At 37.2% G+C, this 21,617-nt stretch overlaps 1 protein-coding gene across 2 annotated transcripts in view; it reads right to left on the bottom strand.

The window, feature by feature from the left end:
• Positions 1 to 806: 806 nt before the first annotated feature.
• Positions 807 to 21,617, bottom strand: part of plppr1 (phospholipid phosphatase related 1) — a 72,758-nt gene continuing 51,947 nt past the window's right edge. Inside the window, exons 3-8 of one of the 2 annotated variants that reach the window (XM_066711048.1) lie at positions 17,405 to 17,593; positions 5,896 to 6,028; positions 4,298 to 4,548; positions 3,262 to 3,438; positions 1,747 to 1,878; positions 807 to 1,536 (exon numbers count right to left, since the gene is read on the bottom strand). In XM_066711048.1, coding sequence (XP_066567145.1) covers positions 1,504 to 1,536; positions 1,747 to 1,878; positions 3,262 to 3,438; positions 4,298 to 4,548; positions 5,896 to 6,028; positions 17,405 to 17,593 — 915 coding nt within the window. In that variant the 3' untranslated portion in view covers positions 807 to 1,503. Of the gene's footprint in view, positions 1,537 to 1,746; positions 1,879 to 3,261; positions 3,439 to 4,297; positions 4,549 to 5,895; positions 6,029 to 17,404; positions 17,624 to 21,617 lie in introns of those variants that run through there. The other variant, XM_066711049.1, reaches the window with a different exon arrangement.

The following is a 21,617-nucleotide window of genomic DNA, read 5'->3' as shown; positions in this document are numbered from 1 at the left end:
GGCACCTGCATCCCATTACACTATGTAGCATTAAAAACGCAAGTTTAAAATATGATTTTAATTAATATTTAATTAATTCCCAATATATGTTAAATGTGATCCTTACAGTGAAAGTTTGACTATGTTTAAAGGGTCATGTTAATGTTGAAAAACATACTTAAAAGTACTGCACTTCAGCAACTGAGCAAAGACTGATGTTTTGATTTACAAATGTATCTTCTGTTATTTTAAACCCAATAATTTTAACATAAATTATACAGGTTCTACAAAACATTGAGACAATCTTTTTCTTTTGTTTCTTCTTGTATAATGTTATTTCCTTTTGCAGAAAAGTTAATCTGTATCATCTGTTATTAACACTCTGGGTCTTGTGACTTGTTTATGATTCGTTGAACATTTTGCTTTATTTTAATTTTTTTCAATTAGGGTTTTTGAGCTGAAAGACTGAAATTATTGCTTCACTGTTTGCATACATTTGGTGAAATTTTACTTAAAACTGAATTGTGAGGCAAGCTTTGAACTTTGTTGAAAAATGCAGCAACTAAAAGAGCACATTGCAGAATATATTTCCTTCCTTGTATTTGAGGTAATGACAGTGAAGCTTATTCACTTGTATTTTCTCTTGAAAAATGTAATGAACAGTTTAAACTTGGAACAGCACATCAGCACATGTAATGTAATTTTGGTGTAAAATTAAAAAGTGTTTTCAATGTTTTATCAATAATGCAATGTAGAATTTAGCTCAAACAAACAGTTCATTACAGGTCTAAATATCTGTCTTGCAAAAAACACACATATTTAAAAACTGTGCTACAGATTGTATTTATTTCTGTGGACAAATAAAAATTAGGAAAAAAAATATACAGCATTTCAGAGGAAATACTAACTTTTAGGAAAACAATATAGAAATATGTTGTTTTACTATTCAAACAGTTTTGTTTACTTCCATGCTGAAGTTTAAAAAAAAAATAAGAAAAACAAAAAACAATAATGTGTCACAAAGTGAAGTTTTTGTTTTTTTCTTAAACAAAAATATATGAATACCAAAAACATTCCTGTAAAACTTGCAGGCAAATTCGGCCAAAGTATTCAATTTTATACATAGATAACAAAAGGATACAAAAGGTGATCGTTGTCAAAGATTTACAGAAAGCAGAAAAAAAAAAGATTTTCTTGTACAAATACCACAAAACAACACCGATAACCTTATATATATATATGTGTATGTATATATATATATATATATATATATATATATATATATATATACTTTTGAAATGTAAAATATGACAAGGAATGCATAAATCCCGACATGTATTGTTCAAAGCTGACAAAATTAGGGTAAGCTACAGCACTCTCTTATACAAAATGTACAAAAAACATCAGCTTCTAACTAGGTACAACATAATACTGTCCTTTTTTTACAGTTTGACACAGTACAAAACATTTGTGTGCCTAGAAGTGTTGAGGTGAAGAAAAAGTTACTTTATGTTGTCCTCTCAGTCATGTGACTTCAGTCATCGATGCCGAGTGGTTCTATAAATCATAGATTGAGAAATGCCATTGTTAGTAAAATGTTCTGATCTATCTGATAATGAGGTTATCAATTAGCATCTGGTATATTTATTTTACATTATTGTGCCTTTATATATATATATATATATATATATATATATAAACATATACAATGTTGTTGTTGAAATACCACAACAATAATGAAAATGACATAACAAACTGATTTCAAACCTGAGCACTCAGGGTTTCCAGGGGACTCTCAACTCGTGGAAATGTCATCAGAGGAAGTCCGCGGTAATCCTCAGTTTTCTGCTTCGTAGGTGTTCCATGTACTCCCTTGAAGTTGTGAACAACACAGATTCCCTGCAAGTAAACAGCCCCATTTTTACATTCAGTCAAAATGAATCATAGATGTAAGAGTATTATTTTGCTAAAGATTATGATCATGACTATTGGTTAAGAAAAAAAAAACCACAAAGTGTAAAATACAATTCTCTGAGTGTTTATCTAATAATTTATTAAAGATAAATACATTATTATCGTTTATTTATTTTTACAATTGAGTGTTTGTTGTATTCTCCTAAAAGAAGTGGTGGGGGTGGTGGTGGAAAACTTAATGTGAAATCGAAGCATGAATTCTGTCCTATGTGTTTTGTCACTGGTTAACCAAGAAGTCACAAATCAAAATATAAAGCAAACTCAAATTAAAGATTAACACACAACAGGTCAGTACATTTACATGGCATATGTATTCGGAATTTTACATGCATCAGAATTTTTGATATTCCGCGTATGAACGGCAGCAGTAATATTCCGTGAATGCTATTAATTAACATGCGCAGCTCGCTCCCAACTGCAAATCTAAAGCTGAGCAGTGAAACTATGTTTGAGATCTGGTGTTCTTGTAGCCTAATATTTAACAGTACATTTTATTTTATTTTTGTGTATTTTTTTCACAAATGGAATGTAATATTTTGAGATTGTGATGGTATGTGGGGAACTAAATTAAGTGTGATGCATTTTGTGGTCACTCTTTTAAAATGTTTAGTACACCTTTGTTTCTATATTGGTGCTTTGTAATGTCTAATTCTTTTCAATTCCTTAAAAAACTTTGTTTCATCTTCTGACCAAAAGTAATGCTCTTCCTTGAACCTGTCCTCATGCTTTAAGTCACACTGTCTCTCTTCTAACACATATGTTTTTGTGGGTACTGTCTCATATTGGAAATATGCCATTCACAGGTCTCAGAATTTGTTTAGTATTCTGATTACATTAGGGATATCCCACCCTCAATATTCTGAATATTCTGGGCTGGAATATTCCATTTCATATTCTGAATATGGTGTATCATGCCTGTATTTTCATAATATTCAGTATTCTGAATACTAGTATAATATTAGTGGCCATGGAAATAGAGTGAGTGATTCATGCAAAGATGATTTAATATTTAGAGGACACCAAGACTAAACTAAAAAATTGAAAGACAGGATGTTCAAGCTACTTTAATATATCAATATTCAAACATATTCCAATCTGTTATTTAACAACACTACATTTGCAGATGATTATATATTGTCATGTTCCATTCAGTGAAAATGATAATTCCACTGTCAAATTATCTAGTGCTCTGAGAAAAATATCAGTTGCATACATTTTCTGAAATGTTTAGCAGATTTGGCACCGTAAACATTGTGAGTGCAATGCTGGAACACAGTGAGTCTGGGGATTACTAGAATATCTCCTTACCAAGAATAATGCCACTGAATTTCCTAAAATGAATCCAGCAATTACATCTGAACAGTGATTCCGGTATTCAGACACCCTGTTGAGCCCGGTGAGGAATGCAGCACAGAGGGTCCCGAGACAGAGAACTGGTTTAGCGAGTCTGCTGCTTTTTGTTTTTATAGTGCTTGTGATGTACATCTGGAACAAAACAGACCCAAATCACTGAATGAAAAGCAAACAGATGGTTAAGTGTGTTGATTTAAAGTTTACAAGTGATAATCATTCACATGAAACTATTCTGTATCTACATAACTAAATAAAGACGTTGGTTTCAGGGCACAAGTGGAGATTATGCTAAAGTCAATTGGGGACTGATAATAGGAGATATTAAGTTTGGGATAATTAGCCAAGCCATAAAGCCTGATGCATTCAAGGAAAAAATTGTTGCAGAATTTTGCAGAAGAAATAACAAATTAAGCATAACCTGTAGACGCTGTAGAGCACACTAATGGGTTTTGGGTATTGTTAAATTGCATTTGGGGGGAAATGTGTATCTCTGTATCTTAGTTTTATGACAACATGGCAATCGCTATAACACTCTAAAACATGATGTAGAATTCATACATTGAAGCCATTGTAAAAAGAAGGACAATATTTCAAGAGGTGTTTTTTTACCCATTTACTGTGTACCGTAAACCTGTGTTATAGTCCAATGTTTAGTCCTTTATATTTGTCCAAGATATCTGCTCTGAAACTAGACTTCAATAACATTATTATATTATCAGGACTTTAATTAGATGTTCTTACCACATTTGATCATTTTGACTAGAAGAAAGTAGGCTATTCTTATCTGAGCTCGTCACCAGTTTTAAAAACAGCAACAATAACAGTAACCAGAAAATATATTTCAGGTCTGAAAAAGAAAAAATTAACCCTAGTGATTTACAAACATTACCCTTTATGTAGACACACCATTCATATAATATTTTATATATTTGAAATACAAATTTCAACATATTACTCAGCATTAATGTATTTAAGAGTGTAAAAGACTCACTGTCACATATACAGCAGAGTAAACACTTAAAGCAGCATCTTTGGATGGGAAGGATCTCCTAGCTCTTTCAATTATCATCTGGTCTCCTGTGCAGATGTTTCCATTAGTGATGAATTGGTGGTTGAAGCGACATTCCGTCCGAGTGTAGTTTGGTTTGCACACAGTTAAAAAGTACGGTGCCAGATTTCCCGTTACAACTTGACCAGCATTCACAAAGATGTCTGTAGCAAACAGCCCAAAAGCAAATACCCCTGAAATAAAAAAGAAAACAAATATTTGCTAAATGCCTTTAATTTTTATAAATCTGACAACAAAAAGAGAAAAATAAACTGCCATATTAGTGAATATGTTTGTAATCTTTTCTTATAATAATATACAATTAATAGTAACAGCAGTAAAAGCTTCCCCCCCACACACACTTGAGTAACGGCAAATATATATAAAAACATTAATAAATAAGCCAGTTGTGAATGTTACTTCAATTTGTATTATTTTGTTTTGTCTAAAATTAAAAAGTGCTGCAAGCATCTCACAGACTGTTGTAAAGCACCTAAAATGTGCTACTCCAAATCCATAAGGAACCAATGAAAGACTGCATTAAATACATTGCTGATACATTTTTTACGAAATATGCTTTGGTGCCTGGTGACTAGGGACGATGTGTAGTATCAACAGGGGGAGAAAAAGGCAAAATTATATTGTAAATCCTTCTAACCTTCATAAATATTTTTGTTTTTTCTCCACTCATTCACTGAGATGAAAAATTAATTGTCCCATCAACTTGATTTTACCTTCTCCCACCCTTAAGATAATAAAACAAAAGTAGTTTTAAGAGAATAAAACTATATAATTACTATTTTGTTCAGTAATATATTCTGAATATTTGACTGAATGGCATTTAGAATTGTATGCATGACCTTCTGGCATTTTTTGGTTCCATATAGTAAAATCTGTTTAGATTAGTGTTTGAGCTCATATTCTTATCACAGGATGTAACTGCAGGTTCTTCTGTCTTATCCCATGTCTCATTGCCACAGTCAATGTTATATGATGGCTGCTATTTGATGACCTCCAGTAATTCAGGCACTTAGAATGATATATATTCTTAACTGTTTCTTAGGCATTGACCTTGTTTTCTACAGTGCATATACTAGTATGTTGAGATCATTCTGGATGTGTCTGTCTTTGAGCATTGCCCCTAGTGCTGACAATAAGTTTACTTCACCTTTGGTAAGGGTTCAGTCTCAGAACATGACCTGTAATTTCTGAACTGACTACAAAAAAATCACCTAACACATTTTGTCCATGTTTGAAAAAATAAAAGGTATTTTTGTGAATATATGAAAGAGGACTGTGACTGAACCCCCGACCTTGGTATGATAAGAACCAAGCTCAAAGCTATAGAGCACACAGCCTAATACATACATAGATTTTTCTTAATTTTCAAATCAAATATCAAATTTTTAACATTTTAAACCAGACGTAGAATTTAATAAAGAACGTTAAACAAAAAAAACAAAAAAACAAAAAACATTCTAGTTCCCATAGACTAGAATTTACAGGGACATATTGCAAAACAAATACTGCTCATAACCTACCTATGAATCGTATGATTCTACGAATTAGAGGATTCAAGTAGCAGCACTCGCCAGTCACAATAGTCTTCTCCTGAGCAATAAGAGCTTCCCTTGTAGACTTTATGAAATACATGGAGATCTCTCCAGTAAAAATCTGTAAAGATAAAAAGAAAAAATCTAAACTGCATCTTAAAATGCACTCTCACATTGCCAAAACTGTTCATGATTGATACAAAATTGTGAGTAACAGCTAGAAAAGAAAAAAAAAATTGAAAGGAAATGAAGTGTGGAAATGCATTAGTGTTAAATTACTCTCATACATTATTGTTTCTCTGAAGCACTCTCCCTATATGTGAAATCTGAATTGTAATCACAGTCCCTGTAAATAATGAGAAGTCTTTTCAGAAGCATTTTTTTACCCAAGTTCTTTAGCATTCATTTCTAAAAGCCTTAATCTTTCAGTAATGGAATACACAAGTTATTTTACACAGGTGTGTGTGGTTTAAAACTACATAAGGCACTCGTTAAAGCTAGTTTCAGCCAGTATGACACAAGGATCAGAGCCGTCATTGTTTTAAGGTGAAATGGTAGTTCATAGCCTATGTGAGATTTATCTTCCAAACTTTATTATGGGGAATATTATACACACATGAAGAGCACTATGGGACATGCTTCCATGGAACTAGAGTCTTAATGCACAAACTTTTATGAGACCATCAAATTTGAGATAGAGAACAGTGGTGATTCATTATGTGAAGTGCAGTCCCACTACTGATGCGTGCATCTAGTGGGAGAATCTCCATGTGATGGCAACTGGGACACACTTCAATATACGATTCTGCACCCTGACTCCTCCTATGTCATACTTTGACTTGAATGTAAAGCTCTTGCCTTGGCTTCTTCATAATTTCAACATTTCATCAGTTTTACAAAAACAATGTATAAAATGAAGTGAATGAAATTACTGTCAACTTGCTTCTGTGTTCAGGGAGCAGCCTCCTTCGCCTTTGCAATATTATACAGTGCATCAATGCTATTGGGGCAGCTGGGTTATTCTGATAAGCAGTGATGTACTTTGGTAAACATAAATAAACCCTATTCTGGATTTCTCCTTCAGTAATGAAATAGACAGGCCTTAACAGGTCAAAACAACCCCTATCCCTCATTTTTCCTCATTCCATATAATGACCATATACTTCAGAATAGAATCAAATAAAGCAATTTGAAAGTATCCAGAAAATTGCTAACATCTAATCTAATCTTGCCAATCAAACTTTTTTTAGTACAGAATTAAATTTTAATCAAATTGAACGTAAGTATTATGCAACAAATACGTGTGACCTCACAACCTTTGGTAGTATTCTCTTTTTAAGATAATCGTGGTTGATAATCATTATCTTTCATGTCTAAAATACTACCGACAGGCTGCGAAGTGTTGTATGAAAAGCACCACTAGATAAAGCAGGTAGCAGGGAAAGGGTCTGCCGGCATGATGCCCATGATGGCTTTTAGGCAGCTTTGTTAGACAATTGCATTCACTGAGTTTCTATGGAAATGACAATGGCCACCCCCTGTGGGTAGTATTTTCCACTTGAAAGATAACTTTTATTTCCCTTTGCCACCATGGTTTGTAGTCTTGGTCTTGGGAGCATTGGTATATCCATTTCTACATTTTGGATATTCACAGAGTTGACAATAGGAAATCGTGATTTTTATAGCTTTTATTTAATATTTTCCAGCGTTTCGGAACATTTCTGAATTCTGCTCAGTTAACACCTCTGTTTGAACATATGCCCCTTCCCACCTTTGATATTAATGTCACAGTCATTCATATCCTGAGATTAACAGCTATTCACACATATTGCCTGGTAAATGGTAGATTCGTGCTCTGTTGCTCTGTACAATGGTAAGACCTCTGTCTGCTAAGTCTAGCACATTACACAGTTACCTAACACTTAAAGGCTCACCCACAGCAGTTGTTGATTTCCTGGCCATTGTATGAAAAATATGTCATCACCAATTAATAATTTGAACAATAACAAAAACAACAACAAAAATCTGTTACCATAACTACCTTGTTATTGCATAGTGGAAAGGAATTCAGTGATGGGAGAAAGAGTCTGGAAATACAGCAAACTGCTATGCACGTTATCAGACAATTACTATACAACCATATCAGCCTTCGATTTTCTTTAGCTGCAGTGTTTGGTACTTAATTGGAATTATAATTTACATAATCATACTTCTATCAAACACTTTAAAACAGTGCCGTGTTTCAAGGGAGATGTTCCACTGTGAACTGAATATGCATATCTAAAAAAAAAAAAAGAAACTCTAATATAGATCTCTCTCTGGTTCCAGCAGGGTTCCTCCTGTCTCTTTCATCCTCCGAGATTTAGCTCATGTGTCAGAGGGAGTCAAGTCCCATTTACAGGGACTTCCCTGTTCCTTTTTAATCAGTGTTAGCATCTCAGAGGTGGGTGGCTTACACAAGTAAAAATATAGTCTTGCTAAAATACTTCCTGAATCATATAATGAAGCACTCTCCCACATATTTATTCAGCTTCCTTTGAATTTAAGGCATATAAAAGACAATGGATGAAAATGATAGGTTGCATATGCAACCGTGGTTATCTGAGAAAAGAAGCACTGCCCAAGGGGGAGGGGTTTTCAGCGCGTTCGCTGGAATGTATCGAAGACATTTGTCTATCAAAGCTGCCATTGGCCCTTGTGCCTGTCACTCAAACATGATCCTTCCACTTCCTGTTTATATAAAAGGTGACGTCTGCACAAAGACTTCCTCTTTTTGCCGGGAGCTAGAACTCCCGTGCAACCTTGCAACCCTTGGGCAGTGCTTCTTTTCTCAGATAACCATGCTTGGATAAGCAACCTATCGTTATCTTTCGAGTTAGAAGCACTACGCAAGGGGGAGGGGTTACTGTATAACCAAACTGTCGCAAGGGAGGAGGCAGCAAGCTGGTAAGAGAGCTTGCCCCCAGGCGTACCTACTAGGAGCCATACCAACTCTATGATAGAAGCCACAGGGGCCCCTTGGGCAGTCACACTGAACTGGGAAGAAATAACGAATGGTGTATCCACGGGGCAACAAGAAACATTGTGCCTACTACTTTACTACCAGGGCTAGGAGCAGGGCCAATACCAAGACCACACCATATAAGCACAGGGTGCATATGCTAGTGTGGGGCCACAGACTGCTGGCAAAGGAACTATATACATAGCGAGGCACAACATGCCCTCGCTAACAACAGGAGCAGACGTCCACGCTCAACTTAATAAGGAGTGGACAAGCTCAACTGTCTATTCCAATTAACTATATACACTGCGGGCTGCAGGAGCCAGCTCATGCACCACACGCAGGACACAGGAGCAAGTTACACACCGCCGACCAGCAGCTAGTGGCAACAGACACTCAACTGATGTCAATAAATGAGCTATATACACAGCGGGGGACAAGAGTAAATTCAAAGCCTCCCGCTGAATACAGCAGCAGCAGCCCTCAGCACAGCTAGCATAGCTAGGGCGGGGCCATAGGCCTGCTGACAAAGAAACTATGTACAATGGCGGGGTAATAAAGGTGTTAAAACACATGCACTCCCGCCTACAGAATGAACTATATACAAGTCACAGTCCGGTAGGAAGGGAAAATGGTTCTGCATTGCTTTTCCCAAGCATGCTCAACAGGGGCAGACAAGGATAGAAAAGCCAGGTGCCAGTGCCTGATAGGCTACTGAGGCTCAACTGAAGCCAACTGAACCACTGGGAGAAAAGGGAACAGTGGGAATGCGTAGAGGAGACGCGTCCATCACCAGGGTCCCTGACTGATCCCGAACGGAGTGAAGTGAAGAGGTCCACCTCTGCCCTGCCATATCGGCCCCAAAGCTGTTGAATCAGCAGCGGGTGGAGGCGCCATTCCAACACCGGGGGGCCTCCCCGAGATGCCGCCGTGATGGAGAAGCCCGGGACGTAGGCTGCTCCGATGGAGCGCAGCTGAGGCTGCGTCCAAAGAAGCAGACGACACACTAGCTGATATAGTGTGTGCGACTGGAGACCTCCCTGCCTGTTGATGTAGGCAACCACCGCTGTGTTGTCTGTCCGCACTAAAACATGACTGCCCCGAAGGGCCAGCATGAAATGACGGAGACAGCACAGCTCATAATTCCAGGGTGTTGATATGGAGGGCCCTGACGGGCACCATCCAACTGCCCCGGACTCCCTGTCCATTGCAGACAGCTCCCCAAGCCTGCTTGGAGGCGTCTGTTTTCAAAACCACTCGGTGGCAGACTGGCCCCAAGGGCACACCGAGGGGTAAATTCGAAAGGCTCTGCCACCAACGGAGCACCTTCCAGCACACTTGAGTGACTGTCACTCGACATGCTCTGTCGCGGCGAGGAACTGCGCCTGCTGAGTTGACACAAGGCCCAACTCGTAGAGGTGGTCGAGAATCAGGCTTGTGTGGCTCTGAACCTGCTCCATGGAACAAACGAGGCCATTCGTCTAGATAATTGAGGATGCGGACGCCCTGGCAACGCCAATACTGGGGGGCCAACACTGCATCCATGCACTTGGAAAAAATGCGAGGAGCTAGAGACAGGCCGAATGGGAGAACAGAGATCTTGAACTCTTGGCCATTGAAGGTGAAGCAGAAAAACTTCCTGTGCACCTGAACAATGGGGATGTGAATGTAGGCATCTTTCAAATCCACCAAGGTGAACCAGTCTCCAGGCTTGATAGCCTGAGACATGGTGTGCAGGGTGAGCATCCTGAAACACAGATCCAAGATGGGGCAGAAACCACCATCTTTCTTGGGCACTAGGAAGTATGGGAAATAGAGCCCCTCTTGCTGCCCCAGAGGGGGCACTTCACGGATCACGTGTTTTTTGATTTCGACACAAAGAGCCACACACTGCAATAGGTCTCTCACTCGCATCCACACCACGCCTCTGAAGGGGGGTGGACGGGTCTGGAAGTGTAGGGAGTAGCCAACTGTTATTATTTGTCCTGGGTGCAGAGGTGCCAATTGGAGAGTTTCTGGGGGGTGTATGGGTGGGCCAGAGGCTGCTGGAACACTTCAGGGCTGCGGTGCGGGAGGTGGGGGTGTGGGGGTCCGCTGCCCGTCCTCTTGCCACGGCTCCTGGGGTTTGGCCTGGCTCTACCGCGGCACACCTGGGCAGGAGCCTGCCTGGCGGTGAGTCAGGAGGGCGGGGCTGCTGCTGCCTAGGGGCTGGCCTTCTAGGCCCTGCGGGTTGTCTGTGGGCCTGGCCCAGAGGTGCTGCTTGGGGGTACACTGTAGCGACTGCTCTCTCTCCTGGAGGGAGCGTGCCAGCATGTTCTCCACAGATGGTCCAAACGTGAACCCGGCGAGATGGGGACATCCATCAGCCGGGTCCTGTCTGTGTCCGGGACCTGCCTCACCTGGGACAGCCAGAGTTGACGGCGTGCCGTCACAATGGCTGCCAGGGAACGACCATTTGCACGTGCCCCATGGCGCATGACTGTCACTGTCACTGTCACTGTCAACGCAATTTCAGGTTTTTATCACAAACACAGAAGCTCTCACCTGTCTTGACAAACCAAGGCGAAGGGCAAAAAGAGGAAGTCCTTGTGCAGATGTCACCTTTTACACAAACAGGAAGTGGAAGGGTCCTGTTTGAGTGACGGACACAAGGGCCAATGGCAGCTTTGATAGACAAATGTCTTCGATACATTCCAGCGCGCGCGCTGGAAACCCCTCCCCCTTGGGCAGTGCTTCTAACTTGAAAGATAACCACATTGTACAGTATGCTACATACAAAAAGATACAAATGTGTAGGGAATAATAATATAATAATAATCATAATAATAATAATAATAATAATAATAATAATAATAATAATGTTTCATTTTTATTTCCGTCCATTCTTCTATTCATTTTTTTGTGTTCCATAAATATGCCATGAGCAGAGTTAGCTGTCGTTTCTGTGATAAAAGCTGCTTGCAGAGTGAGGGCTCAATTTCCCTTTTTATATTCTCCAGCAACATTTAAATACTGCAAGGGATACATTGATAGCCAGTTCTCCTAAAGAAAGACATAAAATATTGTAATGATATAGAATGGAACCATGCTTGTGTCTGTGGAGAATAGTACGTATTCACTGGTGGATTGCTTTTTTGGTGTCTCTCATCATAGAAAAAAACAAAAAACTAAAAAGCTGTGTACTGAACAGAAGAAAACCATTCGAGTATTTGTACCATGAGATTTCCTCTTTTTTTTCACTTAACTATTATTTCCATGCACATTCCTCATCTATAATAAAATCTTCTTTCTACTTTGTCCAAAAATTGCAAATGAACTTTGTTATAGATTGGAATATTTCCTGTCATTCCTCCATCTCTATGCACCTGCAGTACTGTAGTTCTATATGTACTGGATTGCTATCAAGTGGCATGTGCACCATACTTTCACTGTGAACAAGGTCCTTACATTTAACATTTGCAATGGTCTTTTGTATGAGCAATCACACATATACCTCCATTTAGCAAGGTGCTTAATGTTTTTATTATATTATTTTTATTTATTTATTTATGTATGTATGTATGTATGTATGTATTAGCAGACACGTTTATCCAGGGCGACTTACAAAATACAATAATGCAATACAAAGTGATTTGTAGAAATCATGCATGGGACCCACTGTAATCTGGTAATACAGAAATACTGGCAGTAACCTGACATTTTCACAGATATGTCGTAATATTCATCACATGGCCTACAAGGAATTTCTATTATATTTAAACTCTTAAAACCAGTATGACATACAGAAAGTATATGACACAAGTTAAAAACTGTTTTTAATATTCAGAAGATGAATATAATCAAAAGGTACCTGCAGCAATATGGTTTTATAAAATATATACATATTACATACTGTTCAGCACAGTTTGGATAAAATCACATTTGAATCAATAGATTTTTAATTTTTAATTTTTCGAACATCGTTTATCTCAGTACAGAGAGAATGACATGACGTCAAGTCATTGAATACCTTGTCTTCCTAAAGTACAGCCTAAAGTGTGACGCAAAAAAGTATTAACCCAGTATTTGTCAGATTTCTAACCTTGGTTTTACTTTTGACTACAGGTATCCACATGTTATTGCAAATTATTTCAAATTAAAAAACTGAAAGCTAGTAAGGAAAAAATGTCAGCCAAGAACCAAGAGAAGCAAAGATGAATCAGTCCTACCGGTAAAAATAGGAACAGACAAAATGTTCCTTTCACATTCTTCATCCAAATCAGGTCTTTCACAGCACTTTGACCACAAGTCAAATAAATCAGTGATTGGATGGTAGAAAGAGAACAACAGTGTGCTGCTCACATGGATTTTGTCAAAGAATGCTACAGTATATTTTCTTTAATAGTACCTGGGACAGTTTCATAATGGCTGCAAGTTAGTAAAACACTGTCTGATAATTCCAACCAATCATATGGATGCAGACACGCAACCCAAATATACTTTATATAATGGACTGCAATTAACACTACAGAGAAAGAAGATAATAACCACAAAACTGGTTTCCAGTGTTTAACAAATAAAATAAAGCCTGTTTTATAAAGATAAGCATATTTGTGTATTTTTAGGTCTTCTAAATTTCCTCTGGATGTGTTCTTTTTATTTGTAATGCATGAATACTGATGGGACATATTTGCCACAGCAGCAGTTTATGCTCTGACCTACATGTAAAAAAGTTTGAATTTCTCTGGGTTGTTATATTGTCTTTTCCTAAATGGGTTGATTTCCATCCTCACTCCTAAGTGTTGGAACAACCTTCCCATTGAGCTCAGGATGGCCCAGTCCCTGACCACCTTCCAATGATTACTCAAGACACATCTGTTCAGACTGTAGGCCTACCTGTAATAAAGATTACTTATGTCTTGTTAGCACTGCTATCAATTTACTGAAATGTCTCTTATGTCTACCCCACCCTTAAGCACACACCCAGGATTTAACTGCACTAGTTAGCTTATTTGTACTAGGATGTTTGCTTACAGAGGGGCAATGTATTTGTCTCAGATGGTACATTTAGGTGGCACACTGTGTCTCTCTGGAACAATTTCTGCTAAGACCCTATGCTTTACATTTCTGATAAACCCTGTAATGTCTATCCTCACATTACTGGCTCAATCCCATTCTTTCTGATTTGTCAACTTGGTGTGTCCATGCATAAATTCACACTATGACGTGAGTTCATGATCTTTAAGTAAATTGTTCAAATTATTATTTGTGGAACTTGTTGGTTACCTGATAAACTGTATATTGTACTATTTACTATATGCCCTATTGTAACATTATAAATCAGATATTTTGTGACAGAACACTATTTTAATGATGCATTTAGCATATGTAACATAGCACTGTGCCAACTGTAAATTGCTCTTGCCTTTATCTTGTCCCTTTCGTATATATATATATATATATATATATATATATATATATATATATATATATATATATACATACATACATTTAGCTTGTAGGTTATGTTTAAAAGCTGTATTTTAAATGTTGCATATAAATATGTAATTGTGCAACTAGCCCTTATGCTGTGAAGCATGTTTTGACTTAAAAGGAGCTTTATATAAATCTAATCTGGTTGTATATATTTCATCTGCTTGGAAAAGATAGAATTTAGGATGAGAATAAGTTTTTACCCAGCAGGCTTTGTTCCAGTAGTCATCAGAGCACATAATTCAGTGTGTGAGCCTCCCTAGGTTAAGTCTGATGTGGGGTAGGTTTGTAGGACACATTGTAAGTGCTGTTTTTGCCTGAGGTCTGTCATGAAACAGAGTATATTTTATTTGTGATCTAAGGCTATTTGTTATATAGGTCAAAGAGGCACTTAAATGTACTTTTATATATTGGAGGGATACAAAGAAAACACTCAAGGCTTTGTAGCCACTGCTATTGAAAACTCTTTTATATTATTTTTTTTGTTTTTGTTTTTTAGTTTGTTTCATTTTGTGTTTTGTTAATTTGTCATATCTTCCATATAGGTGTCTTTATATTCCAAATTCACATTTCTATGTATGTAACAGTCCAAATTCCCTGTACTTTTCCAAAATAATTCTAGATGTGATTTATATATTTTGTCCATTAATCTTTTACCAGAGGCTTAAAATGTTCTTCATAAGAAGTAACATTTATATTGCTAAACACATCTTGATTACATCTGGATCTACTGTTTCATAAAATTAATTAACTGGAGATTTACATGCTAGTTGTTACCTGTTAAATTTGATTGTTGTTTATTAAAGATGACCACCTGCCAAAAAGCTGAACTACTGATTGTCCTCAAGACACATCTAAAACTTTCCAGTTTCACATTGCAGGTCTGCAGGCTATGAGCATATTTTGAATGTTACCCGAGTACTTAAATATGTTAGTTAAGTTTGGGAAGGGAGGAGCAAGCTGGCATTAAAACTTCGCAATCTATAAAATGATACATGTGCAAATTGCTTTTAGCAAACAAATGAGTATTAAAGGACTTTTTATAGATATTTTATAGGACTGCCTTGTACACTGGTAAGACTCCCGTGAAGGATAAACTACAATAAAACTAGCCTAGCATACAACACTAGATGCTGTTATAAAATTGGTCATGACACTAATGAAGCCTAGTTAAAACATGTTCTTCAGGACTGACTGGTTGAAGAAAGTCACATCAAGAGCATATATCTATTGTTCCATCCCAAGAAACCAGCAATCCATTAGTATACTCCATGCATGTCTAAAATTCTGTCTCCGCATGCAATAAAACATGTTTTGTCTCTTTTAGCAACCAACCATATATTTAAAAAGGGAGGAAGTCAATTCATATTACAAAACCTACAAATCACAAAGCTTGATGTGAATGGATTCAATTCATTCTGTTACATGTATCATATTGCAAGCTTAAGACAGCTGCCATTGAATAAGTGGCACTACAAGGTTCCACTACAAAAGTAATTCACACATCAAAGGTTGTATCCACTATTTGGAGCAAAGCAGCATTTGTAATGATATGTCATGCCTCTAAAGAGTCAAACTATCTGAATCTGAGGAATCCAGTGCCATACATCTTGTCCATCCATGCCTACCTGCTGTTGTTAACCAGCTTACTGCTATAGATCTTGGGAGATGTATAGTGTCATGTCAGCTAGACATTAATTAATAGGTCAGCACAAATACCCGGATAGCTGCCAGGTTTTAAATTACCTGCCATAGGTCTCTTATTAGCCTGCTAATTCCATTAATTGGAAAGTGTAGAAAATGCAGAAAATAGAACAGGTCCTGCAGATGTAAATGATCCTTGTTGGAAAGTGTAACAAAGACAACACTGAAATAGGCTTTGCTTGTTAAGTGACAGGAATATATTTGTAACTGATGTTTTTGAATAAAAGCACAAACATTGAATGTTACTCTGCAAGTACATTTCTGCTTTCTTAGCATTGTTGTTAACTTCGTGAATGGCATGAGATCACTTTAATACCCTTTGATGCTTATTCTGTGCTCTTCGGTCGGCACCCCATGTATGATGCAGATAAGTAGTGAGAGACATCCATATAAAAACTGGGCTTGTATATTGTTTTCAAGCTCTTTTCTACATAAGGTTGACCAAATGTAGGTTTGTGTTTCTTTAAAATGTCATTATTATCTTAAAATAAAGGATCAATATATATGACTTCAATTGGTATATTTTTGTAAATTCCTTCACGGACACATGATTAATATGTATATCGTTAAACTGCCCAATTGTTTCACTTATGTTTGGGACCAAGCAAAAATCTATGTCATTTTTTTTCGCAGGCAATATATTTTCAATTGCAGTTTCAGGAATGAATGTCAATGTCCTCACGTTATTCTCTTGACTATTCAGGTGATGAAACTGCCTCCAGGACTGAGCATAGTTTCATCTATATCTACCAGTAAGTTCACAAATCTCAAACCCTGTTAATGAAGTAAAACTAAAATATAGTGGGAGGTTTTTCTGTAAAGGAAAAGTTTTCTTTCAATGTTTTATCTTAAAAAAGTTGGTCATATCATAAACAATTGATCATAAAGGAAATTAAAAAGCCAAAAAGGAATTAAACTTGGTTTCTTCTTTATTCTGTGCATAAACATTTAATGAGCAAATGCAATATGTATAGCTTCCTATCAATTGGTAAGACTGAAAGTTTTCTAACACAAGCAGACAATATTTCTATATGTTTTTATATATATATATATATATATATATACACAAAGCTGAACAGAGATGCAGTATGGCCGCATGGAGTCATAAATGGCATAAGGCAGACAGAATGTCTTTTGATTTCTGCTCTTCTCAGATGCAGGTCAAAGCAAAAATACCACAGAATCCTCAAACCATACCCACTGACAAGTTCTGAAAGAAACTATACAAAAGAAAAAACCTTCCACCTTTCTGCTCTGATACTGGACAGTACATGCACTCCTGAGCTCCAAAGTAAGAAAGGATCAAAGAGTTGTACTTACGATTGCCGTGGGGGCAGCTGCCACCACACAGTATAGGATAAGAGGAGGGATGAAGCTCTCCTCTTCAACCCCAGGGTAGGGCTTCAGCAGGTCAGCGTCATTACAGAAGAAACCCTGGACATGCACCCCAAATGTGTCTGTGCATTCGAAGTAATAGGCCAGCAGCACCGTCCCAGCCATGATGACAAGCTGAAAGTACAGCATATTTGCAGGGATGCATTAGTGTCTGTCACCTAGAGGACTAGTGATTTTAAAGCAGTTATATCCCCCAAGTGTAACCTGCCTCCATCTCTCTTGATACTGCTTTATATATATAATTATATATATATATATATATATATAAAAGCAGTATCTTTCCTTCTCTTCCTCTCACACACTCCCTGTCTCCCTCTCCCTCTCTCTCTCTCTTACAGACACACACACACACACATGAACACACTCTCACTCTCGCTGCCTGCTCTCTGCTTCATAACATCTGTTATATAAAGCTTTTGGCAGACTGTGCTAATGAACGTCTCGTATTGTATGGGGACCACAAGCATGACTTGTAGAGGAATGATGCTTTCAGCGGCAACTTTATCAAAGGACACACAAGTGTCACTAACAATAGACGGATCAATGCCTGGCTGCAGTACTGAACAGTGCGTGACTCTTTCAGCTCTGGCTCTGCCAACAGATGAGGTTGTAGAGTCTGCTGGGACAGATAGAGGTGGGAAGAATTCTCCTCAGGATTATGTACCCCACATTTTAAAAATCACTGTAATTCAATTAAATAAATCTATTGAGTATACCTTTTTTCCCCACAGCTATTTACTGCTTAATTATAAGTTGATGCTTTTTTAATTAATGAAAACATAAGTTCTCCAGTGTACATTTTTGGTCTGCTTATTATTAGAAAATAAAATAGATTATATATGTTTTCTCACAACAGTACAGTTAGTATATAGTAATAGTTAGTATATGAGTTTTTTTTTTTTTTTACACCCACAATCACATTGGTATATAACAATCTTTTTTCCTTGTATTCCCCATCACTGACAGTCATTGATCTACCATGGTTTCTTTGGAAAACAGTAATTTTGCAGAAAGAAAAAAAATGCAATATTTAAAATGCTTCTGTACTTAAAATATCCCTCCCATTTTGTTTCTTGTTTCCTTTAAGAGAGAAAATCTTTTTTTTTTTTTTACTTCTTTAGTAAAAGACACATGGCTTCAGTTTTTTTTGTCTCCAAGCAACCTAATGATGCTCCACTCAAAAGAGGGAGCACGGGGATTGGACCGAGCCTAAGGGCAACACAAGCTGATACTGACACGAGGGACATGTGCAGGGTGGTACAGAGAACAGCAAGTTTTTTTGATAGGAAAGTGTTTAATACATAGGGAAAATCAATTATTATCCTTGAACATTTATTTCTAGATAGCTTTGTCTGAAGCATGTTAGTTTTAAGACCGTGGTTACCCTTGCCAATGGCAGTGGAGTCAATATCTTTCACCTGCAGTAAGGAAGATAACAGGGGCCAGAATACACTTTACCAGCTATCATCTCCTGCAGCCCATTGTGCACTCATTGAAACAAACTGTATTTGAATCTGAATTACCATTACCAGAAACTACTGTAATGGTACTACTCTGAGCAATGCAGAAAATTATTATTTGATTTAACCCCCCCCCCCCTCCCAGGTTTCCATTAATTACCGAATAGTGGAACAGATGCTGGGGAAAAGTTACATTAATTTCACATGTTAAATGATCCCGCATGAAAATATAATTTTCTAACAACTATAATACTTTGCTGTATAGTATATTCATATTGTAGTGGCAAACTATTCAGATCTTCACTGTATACACCTTTTGTATTATAATTATTCATGGGTATTAAGTATAAAACAAAATTATTACATTGGACTAATAAAATCATATATTCATGAAAAAACATGTCTAAACTGTAAGATTGTTTGTAGTTAGCTATCAGTGTGCCCACAAGGGAAGAAATCCAGGGATTTGAAGCTCTGCTCTGCTGTTTTTTCTTTCAGATCTCCCTTCAAGATATTGTCAGCATTTCTGAGTTCTCTCCAACACATGTTAATTTATCCTCTGATGATAAAAAAGATATATAAATGTAATGGCCTATTTATTCTCCAAAGCATTTCCACCACTCACCTATGGCAAACCAACCATTATAAAATGAAAATGAAAATAGAAAATAGAACATTATACAAATTCCCAACATAAAAGTACAATCTAATTCTGGTAACATGTAAATGTATTAAAACAAAACAAACAAACAAAAAACTAAAATAAATATTGTGAATATGAATAGATGGTGAAAAAACAGGACTGTCAGGTAATCAATAGTTCAACTTATTAAAAATATGTATGAAATTGGAAACAGTGTGTGGCAGGACTCATCACTCTCAGATTGCATCTCCTATATCTCAGCACCAGCGTTGCTTGGATTCAGATGACAATATGCTCCTTGCAGTTGCCCTGACATACAGATGGGTGACAAATTAAAGGAATAACCTGAATATATGAGTGGAGGAACATAATGAATGCAGATGCCTCCAAACAGGTGTACTGCGTGATACAATTAAGCAATTAACATCCTATCATGCTTTGTGGCATGTATAAAAATGCTGAGCAAAATCATTACAAAGTTATTCTGAGTGATTACCTTTATCATATGGTGACACATTTCTCTCTTGATGGGAGTGGTCTCTTCCAGGATGACAATGCCCCCATCCACAGGGCACGAGGGGTCACTGAATGGTTTGATGAGTATGAAAATTATGTCAATCATATGCTATGGCCTTCGCAGTCACCAGATCTCAGCACAATTGAACACCTATGGGAGTTTTTGGACTGACGTGTTAGACAGTGCTCTCCACCACCTTCTTCAAAACACCAAATGAGGGAATATCTTTTGGAAGAATGGTGTTCCATCCCTCCAGTAGAGTCCAGAGACTCGTAGAATCTGTGCTAAGAGCATTGAAGCTGTTCTGGCGGCTCGTGGTACCCAATATTCCTTGTATAGATACCATTTTGGTCTCTGTTTTTTAATACAAGCAGACTTCTTTGCAGTTTGTCTTCAACACATTTCACAGAAGATCCAGAAGTAGGAGCTAAAAAATTTTAATCTGGACTAAATATCTATATATAGGCATTTTATTTACATTAACATTTTTTACCTGAGTCCATGGACTCAGAAGGTTAACTCTTCAACCTTTTTTTTTTGCTTGCTCATGTCAGGAAGTAAGAACAGCATAATGCAGGCACTTTGTCTAACCCTCTGCTGGGTTCTCATCAATTTGCCTCTACAGGGGTCTATTCTGTCTTCTACCATGCCTCGTATGACTTGGCTGCCAGTCTGACATCTCTAGAAGAGGCCGTTGTGTCCTGATGATTCCAAAATGCTTCTTTCTGCCACCTCTTCATTCCTAACCTGGGCAAGTTAATGGGATATCTTATTGTCAAAGCTGACAGATCAAAACACTACTTTTGGTATTTATACTGTCTGTCCTCTGGTTTACCGCTTAACACCCCTGACTTAGCCTTCCCATTTTTCAATAGGTTGAACCAGTGTTTGACACATTCTGAGAAAGATACAATTTCACAGGTAAATCAGTAAAGCTAACTGAACAATGTGTATTGAACTAAATCAATCAGAAAATAATATTGTTTCAAATGAAAGCAGGAAATACTGTTTACGCCAACATTTTCAACAAACATCAAAGAGTTCCAGATATACTGTTCCAAACACAACAGCAGAGAGACAGGATAAACAATGGCATAGGTTAATACACATTCTTACCTCATTTTCCATTTGATTATATATGTATTAATTAAGTAATTATTATTTATTTTAAATAAATGCTGTTGAGTAAACAGCAAGTGCATAGGGGTGGTGTGGTATATTAAGTTTAAATGTATGCAGAGCTTGTTTTGTTTAGTTTTTCTCTGTGTGGAACTATCAGAGTAAACAGTCATGTGAAATGGGCTGTGGAGCATTTTCACGGTAAGACAAATTTACAAAACATAAGGTCAAGGCATTTAATTTATCCTATAAAGTGAATAAGGCTTGCATCACCTGCCTTTTTAAGTGGATCATATCATTCAGTGTCTATAAAGCCCAATTGTGTTTATTTATTTATTTATTTATTTATTTATTTAAGGCATTTTCGGCTAAAATGTTACGTGTTACACCAAGATGTTG

Source organism: Amia ocellicauda, chromosome 8 (genome assembly GCF_036373705.1).
Source record: "Amia ocellicauda isolate fAmiCal2 chromosome 8, fAmiCal2.hap1, whole genome shotgun sequence".
Classification (NCBI taxonomy): Eukaryota; Metazoa; Chordata; class Actinopteri; order Amiiformes; family Amiidae; genus Amia; species Amia ocellicauda.
This window is presented reverse-complemented; position numbering and strand designations above follow the sequence as displayed.